The 17,278-nt window shown below is 47.6% G+C and overlaps 6 protein-coding genes across 6 annotated transcripts; 4 read left to right on the top strand and 2 right to left on the bottom strand.

The window, feature by feature from the left end:
• Nucleotides 1-112: 112 nt before the first annotated feature.
• On the top strand, nucleotides 113-1,906 carry ptaR3_1 (Pestheic acid cluster transcriptional regulator; the record flags this gene model as incomplete). The annotated part of the gene is made up of 1 exon (XM_031153477.1): nucleotides 113-1,906. The coding sequence occupies one exon, from the start codon at nucleotides 113-115 to the stop codon at nucleotides 1,904-1,906; it is 1,794 nt and encodes a 597-aa protein (XP_031001981.1).
• A 183-nt stretch (nucleotides 1,907-2,089) lies between these two features.
• LHYA1_G008556 (uncharacterized protein) lies at nucleotides 2,090-2,897 on the bottom strand (the record flags this gene model as incomplete). Its single annotated transcript, XM_031153476.1, has 2 exons — nucleotides 2,090-2,252; nucleotides 2,311-2,897. Coding segments are annotated over 2 exons (750 nt in total), but the record flags the coding sequence as incomplete, so codon positions are not given.
• Nucleotides 2,898-3,778: 881 nt separating this feature from the next.
• On the top strand, nucleotides 3,779-4,918 carry DODA (4,5-DOPA dioxygenase extradiol; the record flags this gene model as incomplete). The annotated part of the gene is made up of 3 exons (XM_031153475.1): nucleotides 3,779-4,349; nucleotides 4,386-4,611; nucleotides 4,669-4,918. 3 exons carry the CDS (start codon nucleotides 3,779-3,781, stop codon nucleotides 4,916-4,918), a joined length of 1,047 nt encoding a protein of 348 aa, XP_031001975.1.
• A 1,673-nt stretch (nucleotides 4,919-6,591) lies between these two features.
• Nucleotides 6,592-9,992, top strand: HET-E1_4 (Vegetative incompatibility protein HET-E-1; the record flags this gene model as incomplete). Its single annotated transcript, XM_031153474.1, has 4 exons — nucleotides 6,592-7,342; nucleotides 7,396-8,022; nucleotides 8,074-9,565; nucleotides 9,971-9,992. The coding sequence occupies 4 exons, from the start codon at nucleotides 6,592-6,594 to the stop codon at nucleotides 9,990-9,992; spliced, it is 2,892 nt and encodes a 963-aa protein (XP_031001972.1).
• Nucleotides 9,993-11,105: 1,113 nt separating this feature from the next.
• 4CLL7 (4-coumarate--CoA ligase-like) lies at nucleotides 11,106-13,125 on the bottom strand (the record flags this gene model as incomplete). Its single annotated transcript, XM_031153473.1, has 6 exons — nucleotides 11,106-11,180; nucleotides 11,248-11,644; nucleotides 11,713-11,894; nucleotides 11,977-12,114; nucleotides 12,177-12,354; nucleotides 12,410-13,125. The coding sequence occupies 6 exons, from the start codon at nucleotides 13,123-13,125 to the stop codon at nucleotides 11,106-11,108; spliced, it is 1,686 nt and encodes a 561-aa protein (XP_031001974.1).
• A 1,379-nt stretch (nucleotides 13,126-14,504) lies between these two features.
• On the top strand, nucleotides 14,505-16,506 carry LHYA1_G008552 (uncharacterized protein; the record flags this gene model as incomplete). The annotated part of the gene is made up of 5 exons (XM_031153472.1): nucleotides 14,505-14,681; nucleotides 14,744-15,101; nucleotides 15,154-15,561; nucleotides 15,612-15,686; nucleotides 15,737-16,506. 5 exons carry the CDS (start codon nucleotides 14,505-14,507, stop codon nucleotides 16,504-16,506), a joined length of 1,788 nt encoding a protein of 595 aa, XP_031001980.1.
• Nucleotides 16,507-17,278: the final 772 nt, after the last annotated feature.

Below are 17,278 nucleotides of genomic sequence, written 5' to 3'. Positions count from 1 at the left end.
TAATCCTAGAGACTGATTCCATACTTGCTTTATTTTTCCGCGCGTATAGTCCAGTCAACCTTGGCAGAGCACCGTTTTAGCTGACGAAGCTCTGTCGTGCGGGGTCATCGACATGGACATGGACCTGGACGCACCTCGTGGTCCTCGCCATAGCAGCAGTATAGTCGGAAACTCTCGTGGCTGTTGGACTTGCAGACTCCGGCGCAAAAAATGCGACGAGCAACGCCCTGTGTGTGACACCTGCGCTGCACTCCATATCAACTGCTACTACAACCAAGACAAACCGGAATGGATGGATGGCGGCGTGAGACAAGAAGAGATGGCCGAGGAGCTCAAGCGCGAGGTTAAAGAAAAGGCACACCTCCGCCGTGGGGGGCGCGCGCTTCATACCTCTAGCATCCGCGTCAGACTTCCACTCGAAGTTCCCCAAATATCCACGGAGGCGGCTAATCACGTGGACAATCTCTTTAAGACATCTTCAAATGACCAGGAACCATACCTCCGACGTGGGCCTGATCCTACGCTCACCTGTAAAGATGCTGGCGAAAGTGGAAGTCTAGCTTTCGGCCAGTCCGACACGGTTCTTATCATGTTTTACCTTGAGAATTTATTCCCCTTCCTGTTCCCATTCTACCGCCCCTCTGTTCTCCACGGTGGTAGAACATGGATTCTGGAAATGATGATGAAAAGTCCGGTCATGCGGCAGGCTACTTTATGCCAAAGCTCCTATTTTTTCTCCCTCGCGCATGGCACGACCACTCGCGATGTAGTTTGGGAGACAGTGCTCAAGCAGACCAGAGATGCATTTGGTGTGCTAGGACAAGCGCTGCAAGTCATCCACGGGTCAGAAATCACCGAACATCTGCACGGCGCTATCAGAATCATGGCAAGCATTATGCAGATACAACGTTTCGAGATCGCTATCTCGAGCTTTGGCAACTGCCAATCGCATCTAAATGCCGCTTTGGCCCTTTTCAAACAAGTCCTCGAAAGCTCTGGCCCTGTCGATCCGGCAAGGCTCAGTTCAAACTTCAACACTATCATAAGTCAGCTAAGGCCTTCATGGGCTTACCCTGCCTGCCAGTCTCAGTATCTCCATATTCCAAGTGCTGAACAGGCTGCTTTCCGCTTCTCGTCGGCACTTCTGATATTTGATGATATTATTGCTAGTACAGTACTTCTGGAGCAACCTAGACTCTACGAGTACCACTGCCGTCTCCTTGGTAATATCGATGGCACTGGCCCAGCTATTAATCTTGAGGCTGTTGTAGGATGTCAAAATTGGACGTTACAGCAAATCAGCGAGATTTCAGTGCTTGACGTGTGGAAACAGCAATGTAAGAGAGCCGGAAGTCTCGATGTCATGGAGCTGGTCCGCCGCGCCACAGCAATCAAGGACTCGTTAGAAGTGCAACTTACGCAGCTCGAAAGTGATCCAGTCGTCACTCCAAAAGAAAACAGCAGTTTACTAGATTTTTTTACAGCAGACTATGGCCAGCACCCCAAACCACCGGCCAGCCAGAACTTTTTGGTTACTCGTGTCTGGGCGCATGCAGCGCAACTTTATCTATTTATCGTTGTTTCCGGATGGCAGCCCGCTAGTATCGATGTGCGTTATCACGTTGGTCGAATTATCGAGCTGCTATCGCATCAAATATCACCACCAGCATTGCTGCGCACCATGGTGTGGCCATTCTGTGTAGCGGGCTGCCTTGCAGAGCCAGCACAAGAGGCTCGATTTCGAGGAATCGTGGATAGCTTACAACCTCCAAGCGTCTTTGGCACGGTACGTAAGGCATTTGAGATCATGGAGGGTGTATGGAGCAACAAGGACACAGGAGATGCTGCCGACCGTGACCTAGCTAAGTGCTTTGGAAGCCAAGGTGATCTGGTATTACTTGTTTAAAAGAATATTCATGTAAGACACGAGGGACTTCTCTCTGCTATTTTCAGGGTATTTGATCCAACATTGCCAACGATATTGAATTTCATCTAACTTTCTACTAGATCTTTATCTCAGCTTTTAACGTGCACACCTGGTGCACTAAGACTCTAGACCTTCACGAATGATCATTAAAGCTTGAACTTCTTACTTGAATTGGACATAACCCTTGCCCTTCACAAAAGTGGCGTGCCAAGGAACATTCCCCTCATGGTTTGCCAACTGGGCAAAGAATTCGCCATGGGCAGCGCCGTCGATCTCATGCCCTTTAATTGTACCATCTTCCTTGCGCTCATCGGCATATAAGAATCTAGGGAGCCGAGCATGTCAGTACCAATCTACTAGGGAAACTTTGTTTGGAAACTCACCGAAATCCTCGGGCTGCAAGCGTCATGTCAGCAAGCCCAATCCAGAATGCCGAAGCCGACTTGCCCATGCCTAAGGTCAACATCATTGGCATGGGAACAATGGAGACGTTCAAGATGTTGCCGGTGTATATGAATGTCTTCTTGGTGTCCTTGGGCAGTGTCTCCCAGCCGCTGATAGCCTGCTGCGCTGCGACGTACGGGCTAATAGTGTTGATGTTCAAATCAGACGCAACTGTCTCCGCTGGGACCGAAAGAACTATGTCCTTATCGGAAGGCATGGAGAGCGCCGCTGCGTTGTAAATAACGACGCTTGGAGCGGTGTGGAATTCGGTCTTAACTGCATCGAACAGTGCTGGGATCGAGTCGGGCTTGGTGAAGTCTGCCTTGAGGGAGAGGAAGCCTTCGGCGGTTTTGGCGCCTGTTCCCTTCCTAGACGCAACTGCAACTTTGTAGCCGTTGCTTGCAAATGTCTCAGCGACGGAGGCGCCAATCCTAGGCCCAGATCCGAGGATAAGTACAACAGAGTTTGCTGCCATTATGATGTTTTTTTCTAGTCGATGGGAAATATGAGTTTCCAAAGTTTTGGGCTACAAAAAGGCTCAGATATGGGATGGAAGATGGGAGTTATGTTGGAGCGGATACGCCTTCTCTTTATACTCCTCGGAGTTCAAACGCAACGCTTTGGTTCCATCCATTTTCCTTCCGAGGATTTGAAATCAAGCCTCTTTTTTCAGAGGGTTGGTGTATGGGGAATAATGTGGGAGCCTTTCTAATCATGTGACCCAAGCTAGCTGACTTACCAATGGGATAACCTTTTTGTGTTGCAACCACCACTTTTAGCTAGCTAACCAATAACTAATAAAACTACTAGTACCATTAAATACGGACCTACACGTGTAGTGAAGTGATCACCTTGTGATACCAACAGTTGGAGACCATGCAAGTGACTACGTTCTAACCGGAGTTGAAAATCGAGCAGGCGCAATAGCATCACACCAATCCTCATTGAAGTACCGAGTAACTCAAGTTGTACGATACAGTCGACACTAGTCTATAAGCCGCGCGCATTAATCCGCAAATATGCAGGCCGCGCGGGTGGGTCCTGCAAGTTACATAAGCCGCGCGCGGTGGGTCTGGGCTTTTAATCCACTAATGCCTCAAAGACATTTTGAGAGTTATGGAATCGGATGCGATTGGCGTAAAAGAACTTATCAATGCGATAGTCTGCGGAAATGGTTTCGAAACTGAATTTCATCACACAGAGGCGTGCATACATTGCAGGACATCGAACCCCGAGCACGCGCGCCGGCTTTCTGAATTCCAATCATCTCCGTATTTAATTAGGGATTTATCAGCTTGCTGGCTGAATGTTGGCAGTTATTGATAACGATGTATTCGCAGCGCGCCTATTTATTCTCTTTTTCTCCCAAGACACCAAAAAGTGGGGGAGAGCAGGACATAACAAGTTATGTCCCTGACGCCATCACTTAACCGTTCAGCTATTCGTTCAAGATACAAATACTTTGCTGTCCTCCTTGTCAGCTTTGCCATCCCTCTCATTTATCGCACCGCCTATCCGTACACAGGAAGCATCTGGCAAACCCCCACCGTACAACCAACCACACAAGCCGCAAGCATGGGTTCTGATTCCTCACGTCCCAAAAGTTCTTCACGAACACCCGTTTACTTCCTCGGCATTGGCGGGCCCAACTTCATGGAAAATACGGAGCATCCTGCGTATTCTAAACTAGCGGCAATCGGGCAGGAGATCACGACGAAAGTCAAGCCAAAGGCAGTGGTCGTCTTCTCGGCTCACTGGCAAGACGGCCCGAGCAAGGTAAGTATCAATGTCGCCGAGCAGACGGATATAATTTATGATTTCTACGGCTTCCCACCGCATTACTACGAATACAGGTTTCCGTACAAGGGGAGCCCGGAGGTTGCTGAAAAGGTAATTGAGAAGCTATCGGCTGCTGGTATTGAGGTTGAGAAAGTGAAAAGAGGTCTTGATCATGGCGTGTGGGCGGGCTTCATAGTTGGTAGGCTATCATTTTCCTGAGTCAAAAATATTATAGGGATTCCCTTGCTGACACTGACAGCTTTTGATCCAAAGAAGAACCCTCTGAATGTACCAATCGTGCAAGTCTCGCTGTTCAACAACGAGGATACCGATGAACATTATCGAATGGGCCAGGCACTGGAAGGCCTACGAAATGAAGGTATTTTAATCGTTGGCGCGGGAATGGCTGTGCACAATTTGCGTGACTTCCGCGCCATACGGGACACCGGGAAGACCATGCCGTAAGGGAATCCCACTGGCAATATAAGACTGTCTGCGTTCCTACTAACGCTATTTAGTTACACTTTCAGCTTTGATGAGGCATTGAAAGAGGCTGCCAGTGCAGAGCCAGAGGAACGTCAGGCGAGGATGTTGGCTTTGATGGAGCGAAGTGACGCCCGGAAGGCACATCCAAGCTTGGAGCATATTCTTCCGATTCATGTTGCTGCGGGTGCTGCAGGCTCGGATATCGGCCAACAATTGTGGACTTTTCCAGAATTGAGTCTGAGTTGGGCGCAGTATCGTTTTGGGAAGGTTGAAGCAGCGTAAGATAGCAGCATCAAACTGAAGCAATTTAGATCAATAGGCATTTTTGGTACTCGGATGAAGATGACCGTCGCTGATCAATTCCAAGAATGTGATAGTATGGTTAGGATGTCACAGTTATACATATTGGTTTGGGAAATGGGAAAAGCACCAAACCTTGGTACAGTAATAAGGCATGGGTATAAGAACTGAAGTAAGGCTATGGTATTAAACGTGCAGGTTTTACATCAGGTCAAATGGAACACGCGCCCAATGGAAAATGGAAAAGGACCCATTTCATGCTACCACATTCCCATGATAGCAATCAATCATATAACTCGTTTCCGGCAATGCTAACAAGAGAGCAAGACCTCCAATCATCAAACCAACCGAAACCAAAAAATAGCTGGGAAGCATGCCGAGCCTGACTTAAATGTGACTGGCAGAGAGTTAACCTTGATACCTGCCCTGATCATGGAATTAGTATATTCTAGCCAAGATTTTAGGGGTCTGCCAAAAAGCTTGCAAGTTCATAGAGACGAGTTCGCCATTGATAGGGTTCACGATGAAACTGGCACCCTTCGGGAATGAGATATCGAACCCAGCCGTGATATCAATCGCCTCTGTAATCGAGAGAATAACGTCGATAGTAAACAAGAAGCCGAGTTTGCTGTCGCTGTCATCAAATTATTGAAGGTCAGTCGATATCTCAAAGCAAAGCGAAATCCTAAATGATGAAAAGCCCATTCCGGTACCTCTTAAGCTGCTTGTTAAGATCAAGGTTCGAAGACTTACCCCAACGCCCACTGGAGTTTCCGAAGTGAAGATGTTCATAGTGTATGTCTCACCAACCGAAAATTGGATAATTTTCGAACTCAAAATGACCACCGAAGTTCTCAAGTGACACCTCCAAATCCAAATCGAAAGCCACTGCAATAACTTCTACCTTATCCGGTAGTAACGCTAAGGCGATTATATCACCAAGAAGAGTGTCGTTCGGTTCATTCCCAGTCGTACTAATAACAGCTGATCCAGTAGTATAACAGTCAAGACAAGAAGCAGTTACAGATAGTGCAGCACCGACATTTCCAGCTGCTGCTCCTATGGAACTATAAAGAGTCGGCTTCGCGCAAAATCGTTTTCTTCAAGCATAATCACCTCCGGGCAAATGGTTTGGATCATCCAAATGCTGGCTTTATAGAGGTTCTAGACGAGCCATCAGAGTCTGCAATAGTAAGAGTCTTTCTAGTGTCTGGTCGTCTTTTCCGGAGAGTTAGAGTCTCAAGGTTTGCGGTTTCTGGTTAAGTTTAATAGCATCCTAGAGCTAGTAACATAATCATTATTCGATCTGTTGGAAATTAATTGGGGTTTTCATTAAGAGTTGGGCTGGATTAAGCTAAGAGAATATTTTATTAATATAGTTGCGGGCGCAAGTCCAGGTGTCATAAAGACTGTATATTGGGGTGGAAAGGATAGTAAGAAGGTGTAAAGCCCCCCCGCATGCCTGACATGCAGGCTGCACTACTTGCTGGCCAGGTTACGCCACAACACAGCCTCGTGGGCGGCGCCTACGACCACGACTGCATATCCTTCTCAGTTCTTTAACGTCTTGACCTTCAAATAACAGTGCTTGCGCCAATTTGTCAAATTTGTAATACAAGTCGCGCTTGCTATAAGATTGCTCGCTAATCTCCAGCATGTCTCTCATACGCCTCCTGCAACGCAAACCCGACGGCGAGATCGTCTTTCGCGAACCTACCAGCGGCGAAGTCCCTGCCTATGCAATACTATCTCATACCTGGGGAGAAGAGGAGGTTATCTACCAAGACTTGAAGAAGGGCAAGGACAAGAGCAAGACTGTGAACAAGGCTGGGTGGGGGAAGATACAGTTCTGCGCGAAGCAGGCCCTAGTAGATGGGCTTGAATACTTCTGGGTGGACACCTGCTGCATCGATAAGAAAAATGCAGTTGAACTTGGCGCGGCGATCAATTCCATGTTTCGGTGGTATCAGAATGCTGCGCGCTGCTACGTCTACCTGACAGATGTCTCTAAGCCGGACACTGGGACGGATAACCAGCGGGCATGGGAAAAAGCCTTCAGGGAGAGTCGATGGTTCACTCGAGGGTGGACGCTGCAGGAGCTCATCGCACCAAGGCTGGTTGACTTTTTTAGCTTCGAGGGTAAGCGACTAGGGAACAAATCATCATTCGAGTCAACGATACACCAGATTACCGGCATCGCGAATAAAGCTCTCCGAGGTGATGCATTGTCGAATTTTAGTATTAAAGAGCGGAGATCCTGGGCAGAGCGCCGTAATACTACGATTGAAGAGGATGAAGCCTACTGCTTAATCGGGATCTTTGATGTGTCTATGGTGCCAAATTACGGGGAGAGAAGGGACCGGGCATTTAGGCGACTGGAGGAAGAGATCCATAAGCTGTATAAAGGTAAGTCATTTACATAGATGTCTTAAATGAAGCAATGAATCTGACCAGTACAGGGATCGACTTTGAACAACATACTATCGAGCTTAACCTCGCGTCATTTCCTATCGCCGTACAGCTTATTGGCAGAGAGAAGGAGCTATCGAAGATGCACGAGCTACTTCAAGGTCAAAATAGTCGATCCTGTGCCGTCCTGCATGGTCTTGGGGGCGTAGGAAAGACCCAGCTGGCGATTACATACGCCAAACGGCACAAAGAGAAGTATGCAGCGATCTTCTGGTTAAACGCTAGTGACGAGGACTCTCTTAAGCTGAGCTTTCAGGGCATCGCTCAGCAAGTACTCAGGCATTATCCGTCAACTACTACGCTATCAAGCATAGACCAAGATAAAGATCTCGATCAAGTTGTTAGTGCGGTCAAGGCTTGGCTCGATTTCTCGCGGAACACAAGGTGGCTTATGATCTATGACAACCTCGACAACCCTAAGGCCCCTAACAATCCCGACGCCTCAGCAGTCGACATCCGTCAATTCCTTCCTCAATCTGATCATGGCTCAGTTATTATTACGACGCGGTCAGCACGAGTTAGCCAGGGTGAACGAATTCATATTCAGAAATTGCTAGATATCAAGGATAGTCTTGAGATTCTCTCTAATATGTCGGGGCGTAAGGATATTGGAAATGGTATGTCAAGATTGTTTTATAGTAAGAGTAGAGACAATACTAATAGGATAGATCCTAATGCTATAGCACTTGTTAAGGAACTAGACGGCCTGCCACTTGCTCTATCTACAGCAGGTGCATATCTTGAGCACGTGACGACAAGCTTCTCGGATTACCTTCGGCTTTACAAGACATCATGGTTGAAGCTTCAGACAACAAGCCCCTTATTAGATTCCTATGAAGATCGCACATTGCATACAACATGGCAAATCACTTTCGATCGGATCCAACAGCAAAATGGGGCATCAGCAATACTACTCAAGCTATGGGCATATTTTGATAGACAAGACCTATGGTTTGATCTCCTTCGACATGCAAACTCTGCAGATGATGAATGGATACAGAAGCTTACAGAAGATGAACTGAGCTTTAATGAGGCCATCACTCTACTATGTACTTTCGGACTAGTTAATCCAGACAGACCTTCTCAGCAGAAGGTCGGATCTGGAGGATATAGTATACATAGCTGTATTCACTCATGGACGGTGTTTGTGCTCAACAAGGAGTGGGACAAAAGCTTTGCATACCTGGCCTTAACTTGTGTAGCCTTGGAGGTTCCTAACCCAGATAAGAAAGACTGGTGTCTCTTACAGCGGCGTCTCCTTCAGCACGCAACACGACAGGCACCCTTTATAGTAGATGGCAAAGTAGATGTAGACAGACTACATTGGGCTCTCTACTCTCTAGGAAAACTCTACGCCGACCAAGGCAAGCTGGCCGGGGCCGAGAAGATGTATATCCAGGCGCTCCAAAGCAAGGAGGCACTTGGGCCAAACCATATATTAACACTTACTACAGTTAATAACCTAGGCAATGTCTACACTAACCAAGGCAAGCTAGCTAAAGCTGAGAAGATGCTTGTCCAGGCGCTACAAGGCAAGGAGGAGGCACTTGGTCCGGATCATATATTAACACTTAATACGGTTAATAGCCTAGGCAGCCTCTATTCCGATCAAGGCAATCTAGCTAAAGCTAAGAAGATGTTTGTCCAGGCGCTGCAAGGCTATAAGGAGGCACTTGGGCCAGACCATACATTAACACTTAGTATGGTTAATAACCTAGGCAGTGTCTATTACCAACAAGGCAAGGTAGCTGAAGCTAAGAAAATGTATATCCAGGCGCAAGAAGGCTATAATAAGGCACTTGGGCCGGACCATATATTAACAATTCATACGGTTTATAACCTAGGCTTGCTCTACGCTAGCCAAGGCAAGCTGGTTGAGGCCGAGAAGATGTATTTCCGGGCGCTGCGAGGCTTTGAAGACGCTCTTGGCCTTGAATTTGCATCATCGCATTTACTGCCGTTACAAAATATGATCGCCTTGGGAGACCTCTTCTCGCAAACCGACCGGAAGGACATGGCAAAGACAATGTATAATCGAGCGTTATCTGGTTATACAACCGTCCAAGGGCCCTCTTCGGATATGTGTAAGCAAGTTGAAAATCGGCTTCAAGCGTTGCAAATTACATCTGCCGAGTCGGAGCCTGGAGCCGCAAAGTCGAGGTCTTTGAAGCAGAAACTCCGCGAGTTGGGAAGGCAGCTGAATATTAGATAGGCCATAAGGGTTTCTTTCTCACGACTCTGTTGTTAATGTTGTTTCATGGGGGAATGATCTTAAATTGACTGCTGTTCTACGGTGGGAAGTACGCGGTATATAGGGCCTTTAGGCCCTAGCATTTCATAGGCTATGCATTCCAACAGTTAACTTACACCTATTGATGAATAGATCGGACGTCTCTTTTGACTTCTGGTCCAGAATCAACCCCCGTTGTAATAACCCCGCACAGCCATTATTGTCCCCACTAATGCCGAACAGTAAAAGCTTACTACGCTGTCAGCCGATCCTGGCTGGGTTGCTGGTCCGTGCTGATACAGATGAAAATATCAATACTGATTTCCCTTCTATAGGGGCGTTTTTCTTGACGTTTGACCGTTTAGTCCAGGCGGCTCGCTTATATCCGCCGCCCCTTTTCCCACCATCTAGCGTAAGGGCAGCTTCAGAAGGAAGTAAGTGAGAAGGGTTCCATAGAGCTAGTTAACAAGTCGATTTAACAAGTACCTACTAGGTAGTCTAGTTTGCTATCTGACATCCACTATGAATTTCTAGTTCTCTTAGTAACTTCAATTCAGTTCAGTTCAGTTCATGTGTAATTCTATTGCAGAGCTCCTTGAAAATTGAATTGTAAACATTTTGTTTATCGAACAACCCGAACCCGAAGACCCGTGAAGAACCAAGTTTTAGTTTAGTTCTAGATGAACACTTGCATGTAGATTCAGACGACCTTGTTCCCACTTACGAAATAAATCCCTAGTTGAAGTCGAAAATTCCCGTGGCCAAGAAAGAAACAATATCATTTTTACCTGTACGCCAGGGATCCTACTGAGCAAATCCTAGGCGACCTGTTAACTAGAGTTCGATTTACTACACTGTTGCAGACGGGCTACGAGGGAGTACGCATGCCACGGCAGACTGGTAAGAGCAATGGCGTTGACAAGTAACCTAGGAAGGATAGAAGACTTGCGGGTAAGAGAAGCAAGTGATCAAAACTAAATCACAGAACGAGCGCACAGGTACAGTAGAAGAAGATATATGCCTTCCTGTCTGTATCCACGTCCAAGGGTATCCAGAAGACCCTCGTCAGAAATCTCTCCCTCTCTCCCTCCGTCCCTCCGTTACGTATCAGGCAATTAAAGACGTTGCATCCAATACCTACCTCCACCTCTAGAGTTTAGACTTGCTATTCCCCTTGGTTTGATTGAGGATTATAAACAATGAATGAACCAATCATAGCTTTCTACTTAGTAAATTCTAAACCGTAAAACAAGCTTAATATATATATCCCCTACCCAGACTTATCTTTCACTCCTTGATTAGCTTCTAATGTATATATACTGTAATGTACTGTATAAGACAAGACAAGATAGCAAGATAAGATAAGATACTCCTACCCAGGCCCCCCCAAAAAAGAAATCGAAGTCTGTGTCTCGACTCGAGAGCAATGAAAGTATACTGTATGAAAAGCTAAATCTTTAAGCAGTCTGTCTATAACTTTGCATCTTTATCTCCAACTTCCTGCTTTGCGCGCTCTCGTAGGACTTTTCGCAAGATCTTTCCGGACTATATTTGAGATAGATTAGTTCTGTTAAGTGATATGTTCTCAAAAATGAGTAGGTACAGTACTTACTGGATTCTTCGGCACCCCATCCACCAACACCACACCTCCAGTCAACCTCTTATGCCGACTTACCCTCTCCGCCAACCAGCCCGCCACCTGTGCCTCATCCACGCTCTTCCCCTCCTTCGGCACCACATACGCGCGTGGCACCTCCTCGCCCTGAATCGTCACGCCAACCACACACGCATCGGCCAAGTGCGGGTGTTCAAGGAGCACGGCTTCTAGCTCAGCGGGCGCGACTTGGTTGCCTTTCACTTTGATGAGTTCTTTCATGCGGTCGACGATGAAGAAGCGGCCTTCGTCGTCTACGTATGCGATATCGCCGGTTCGCATCCAGCGGCCTGAGGGGAGGTCGACGAACATTTCCGAGGTGGCGGTCGGTTTTTTCCAGTAGCCTTTCATGAGACTGGATGTTTGGTGCATTAGTTAGTCAACGCTTAGAGAATATGTAGTATGTGGGAGAGGGAGGTGTACTTTGGAGCCTGGACCCATATTTCCCCGCGCTCGCCGATGGGGAGCTCGGTCTTGCCGTCATCTGTGGACATTATCATGGCGCTGCAATTTGCGTTTAGTTCGCCGACGGAAGAGGAGGGTTCTCGTTTGTTGGGGTCGCAGCCGAGGATTGAGCATGTTGCTTCGGTCATGCCCCAGCCTTGCTGTGCGTGGGTGTGCTATTAGTATGGGGTTTTCATGGGATGGAGGTGTAAGTGGAAAGGGACAAGACAAAACGAGACGAACTCCCAAATGCACGTTTCCTTTGGGCCATAGAGCTTCTGCTTCCTTGACGACTTCGCCGGAGAGTGGTGCTGCGCCGGAGCCGAGGTCAGTGACGCTGCTGAGGTCGTATTTTCGTGATAATGGGGATTTAGCAAGGGCCTGGATTTGGAAAATTAGTGATTGGTGAATGAGGTTTGGATCGCGGAAAGTAAATGGCTTACCACGACAATGGGCGGTACCATGTTCAGACTTGTGATTCTAAACTTTTGAACCGATTCGAGCATCTGGACAAAGTCAAATTTCTTCATCACGTAGACTGGAATTCCGCGTTTGGGACCGCCGGCTATGAATATCGTTTGGGCCATTGCGTGATACATTGGGAGGTAGCATAGCCATTTCCTAGTTCTCAGGTTAGCATCTCCTTCCACACTAGTATAGTATGAATAAGACATACGCCTTCTTATTTCTCTCAACAATATCCACATGCAACTCCTGCAGATGCGCATACTGTGTCGTATTCGCCACATACGCAAAATGGGTAATCATCACCCCCTTTGGCACCCCAGTCGTCCCGGAACTATAATTCAAACAACAGGTATCCTCTATCGGATCCGGCACTTCATACCACTCAAACCCCTTCCCAACATCCTCGCTCTCCACCAACACATTCCAATTCCTCACACCCAGCCTCGATCCTCCCGTTCCCTCGAATAACTCATCATCGAAGCGAAAAATGCGGTCCCTACTCATACCAATACTCTCGGCGGCTTCAATCCCCATCTCCAAACTCCCATCCGCGCATATCAGGAACTTTGCTTCCGAATCTTTCAACTGATATGCCAATTCCCGCGCCACGTATCCCGGATTTGCACCCGTGAAGATTCCACCCGCCATAAGGATACCCATAAACACGACAGGGAAGAAAATGCTATTCCCGGAGAACAGCAGAACGCGATCCCCGGGTTCCAGACCTGCTTTTTGCAAGCCGGCACCTAGACGCTGCGACCATGTTTTGAAGGATTGGTGGGTGAGGAAGTGGGTTTCTGGACGGGAGGCATCGAGGAATGCGGGTTTGTGGGGGGTGGGGAGCTGGGAGCTGGGGGGGCCGAAAATGTAGGTTTGGAGGGAGCAGGTTTCGAGGGGAATTTGCCAGCGGGAGTGGATAGGCATGGTGAGATTTTATGGGGAGTCTTCTGGGTCAAAAGGGTAGGGGTGGGGAAATGGATTGGGGTAGATATATGTGATGTGATCAATGGGTGAATATGCTTGATTGTAGTATTTATACATGTACTCGAGCCTGCCTGATCAAGATGGGGAGACAGGAAGTGAAAGACAGAGGGTCGAAAGAGAAGAGAAGAAGAGAAGAGAAGAAGAAAAGAGGATGGTAAATGTGAGACAGAAGACATGCAGCTGCCCGTCCCCCGCAGTACAAAGTGTGGGGTAGCATACATACCCGTTGCCGGTGCCGATGCACAGAGCAGGGGCAGGTGGACATATTACAGGAACAATTCAACCGACTACAATTGATCCGAACTTGTTGATACTTTCCCGAAATCGAAGGAGAATCCAAGACCTTACTTGATTGGTATGCATAAACCTTTTTGATGATCGTTATTACGGGGTATCATGTGACCTATTCATGTTTCCAATTAGATGCCAGTATTCAACAAGACATGAATCTAAAATCTTAGTCGGAAAAGCTTTGTCTACCGTGTCACAGAAGAGAATTTGGTGTTTGAGGCTCGTGACATGCCAGACATGCAGAACTCACGGTACCCGTAAGGAGGAGATGGAGATGCAATATGGCGAAAGAAGTAGAAAATTGCCTGATTTTCATCAGATCAGCATGTAAAGTTAACCGAGGAAAGCCCCTGAATGTTTAGCGTCCGAGGCGAGGTTGCTGAGCAACGACTCGTACTCGTACTCGTAGTTCTTGGGTAGACGCGACTCAAACTGCATCTAGAAGCCAAGGCAACCTCTATTACTCCTCTTTCTGTTCTTTATCTATCCTCTTCACACTCATTCGTACATTACAGAGTAGAAAGTTTATGGTGTGCGCCTGGGATGATGAATGGGCGGCTACGGGAATAAGTGCGACAAGTGTTGCTATTTTAATACTTTGGAAGAATACCTCGATAGGGGTTTCATCTACGGGGACTTCAGGATCGAGAGGGGATAGAAGAAAGAACTTAAATACCTTCAGATTCAAATTGCATCTATATATTCACCGTTTATACTCCGTAGAATAATACATATATGTATATATAAACCTCGGACATATTACGGCAACTTTACAACCTGACTCGTATTCGTACAGTATTTCCGTATTTTTCTGCACACAATAAAGCTTAAAGCAGCCCAATGACGTACCGCCACCACTTATTAGGGAATAGCCAAGAATTAATAATGGACGTGCATCCAGCTTCCGAGTAAACCGGAAAAGAGGAAAACCCCCTTCACTCAACTACGGAGTACTGCTATTATCACCGCTAAGCCAGACAGTTAACTGTCCTTGGTGATAGTGAGAGTGATATTCATATTGTTCCAACATGAGCGATAATAATCATCTCGCGCCTCCCTCATCCTCGGCCTCGTCGCCTGCAGCAGGAGCAGAGAGGCCGCGTTCCCAACAAAGTCAGAGGAGCCATCGCACTGTGGCCTCACACTCAACCACCGAAAACACCAACAACAATACCCCCCAACGCCCAGACTATACCAGCGCCCGAGTATTCGCATTCGACGGCTGTCGGCGGCACCGCCTATATATCGAACGAACAATGCATCCCAGAATGAGGTGATTCAGAGCTCAGGCGGAGGTAGAAGCAGGAGTGGGAGTGGGAGTGGAACTGAGATTCGGAGGAATCGCAGCATATCGGAACCCCAACGACCTCATTTGTCAGTCCTCACAGAAGCAACACCACCAGTTAGCACGGGGAATACGCGTATGGCTGGCGTGCAGGAAGAGACATTCTCGCCTAGTACGGGGCGTATAGTGGATGAGCCTCCACCTGCGCCTGAGTCTGAACCCGCCGAAAGACCGACGCGATTGAGACGCGCGAGGACAAATATCGGGAATAGATTCAGGAGTGATAGTTATACTGGTGATGAATACGATGAGAGGCTGGTGGATTTATTGGATACTGTTGGTATGTGCATTCCAAATGATGTAACATGACTTCCGCTGATAATATTCTTTAGATCCCGAAGTTGGAACACTGACGACTCTAACGAATGTACAAAACTCTCTTTTCATACCAGATATCCCCTACTTGGGCAATCTGATTAATAGGCGACCTACATATACACTTACACAACGACCGGCAGATCTTGAAGAGGGGGACTCCATTAGTGATGCGGATGGGGATTTGAACAAGGAAGAGCCACGACGACCGCAGACTCAAAGGACATATACGGGGGCGACGCTCAATACCATTTCATCGTCCGTGAACGATAATTATTATGCTGTTCTACCCCACGGGGTGTCTTTGCCGGGCTGGACGGAGGAAGAGAAACTGGAGTTGAATGATCATGTTAGGCATATGCTGCATTCGAGGAGGTCCAAGTTTAAGAGAGGGATGAAGGGATTTGGGCAATATTTAAAGAAACGTGAGTACATTCTAGATGAGGGCGGAGAAGAACTTGACTGACTTGAATAGCTCTTGGCTTCCTAGTTACTCTCTACGCAACACTTATCACCCTCTTTGGCCTTGCCTGGGTTCTATTCTTGATTGGTAAGTCCTAACATCTACCTATCTACAACAGATACTAACCCTTCGAATAGGCTGGATCAATGTCGGCGGCCGCAAAGACTATATTATTAACGTAATCGACAACGTCCTTGTCGCGCTCTTCGCCATCATGGGAGATGGCTTGGCCCCGTTTCGTATAGTTGACACCTACCACATGTGCTTCATCGCTCACTACCACCACCTAACCTGGCGTCTCCGCCGCGAACGAGCGCTCCCTAAACTAAAAAATGAGAACGACCTCCCTGCCGAACAACCCGAAGAAATCACAGAAGAGAAAGCCGAGTTTAGCGTCCTGTCGCCGGAACAAGTTCGCAAACTCGCACACCACCAGAGAAAGTTTTCGAATTCCCATTCATTTTACAAACCCCATGAAACGGCAACGCACAACGCCTTTTCACTCCGTCTCCTCGTCGCCATCGTCGTCCTACTAGACTGCCACTCCATGCTTCAAATCTCCCTCGGCGCCTGCACATGGGGCATCAGCTACCACCACCGCCCCTTCGCCCTCACAACCGTCATCCTATGCTGTTCCATCACCGTCAACATCACAGCGGGCGTGCTCATCGGAGTCGGCGACAAAAAGAGCAGGAAGAAGGATGTAGTGGAGCGAATGTTCAGACAGGATTTAACGGCCGATGCCATCAAGAAAGTCGAGAAGAAGCGCTTGAGAGAGGTGCAGGCGAACGGCGTGCTGGAGCCGCTGCATCACAGTGGGAACCTGGTTGTCGAGAGTAAGGATGATGGGAAGCCGATCAATCAGCACCCTGTTGCGCAAGCTGCGGTGGGGGCCGAGGGGCCGTGATGTGTTGGATACCCTACAATGTTCGTTCTTTACTCCGTACATACATATCATTTACGTCTTAATCTGGATATATTTTGCTGCTTCATGAACACTCACTCACTTTGAAAATCTTCCCGATGTTGATACCCCTATATTCCTCTGTTTTGTTTTCTCTTCTCCACTCCACTACTCCTATCATACATCATACATACATACATACATACACAATATAACGAAACATCCCTCACGCAAGTGCGTCGCGCCGCGTTGCGTCTCCATTCATTCATCACCTACCTATCGTATCCGGAATGGGATCTTCTCTTCTATATAAAAGAAACCCCTCCTCCCCACAGAGTAATTTATCTCGCGCCTCACAGGAGAGGTGAAATAGCTACTGCTGCAGATATCTTGCGAGCGAGTTCCTGTAAGATGTATCTCGGGGCTGGGCTGTTCGTTTTGTGCCTTTTTGTTCTTCTTATTGGTGTATGTAGGTGGGTAATCTTACTTCTTTACTGTCTGGCACGTGGCGCGTTTGTCGGTCTCTGTTTTGGGGCGCGGGGGGATGAGGGTAGTTGCTGTTATTTTTATATGTTCGTAAAGGTAGGTAGGTAGGTAGATTCACGATCCACTGGTCGTCTCGTCTAACCTTAAGACATGTTTCCTGCCCATTCATTTCCTCCGCCTCCGGCTATATAAAACATAAGCTGCAAGGTAGTGCCCAATCCATTCTATGACGTTGGCCGGAAGAAGTATCCCGAAACTTGTTGATTTATTCATTCCTTTATATACCTTC

The sequence above is a fragment of the Lachnellula hyalina genome (genome assembly GCF_007821495.1).
Source record: "Lachnellula hyalina strain CBS 185.66 chromosome Unknown contig00197, whole genome shotgun sequence".
Classification (NCBI taxonomy): Eukaryota; Fungi; Ascomycota; class Leotiomycetes; order Helotiales; family Lachnaceae; genus Lachnellula; species Lachnellula hyalina.
The sequence above is the reverse complement of the archived record's forward strand: the minus strand, read 5'-3'. Positions and strand labels throughout refer to the sequence as shown.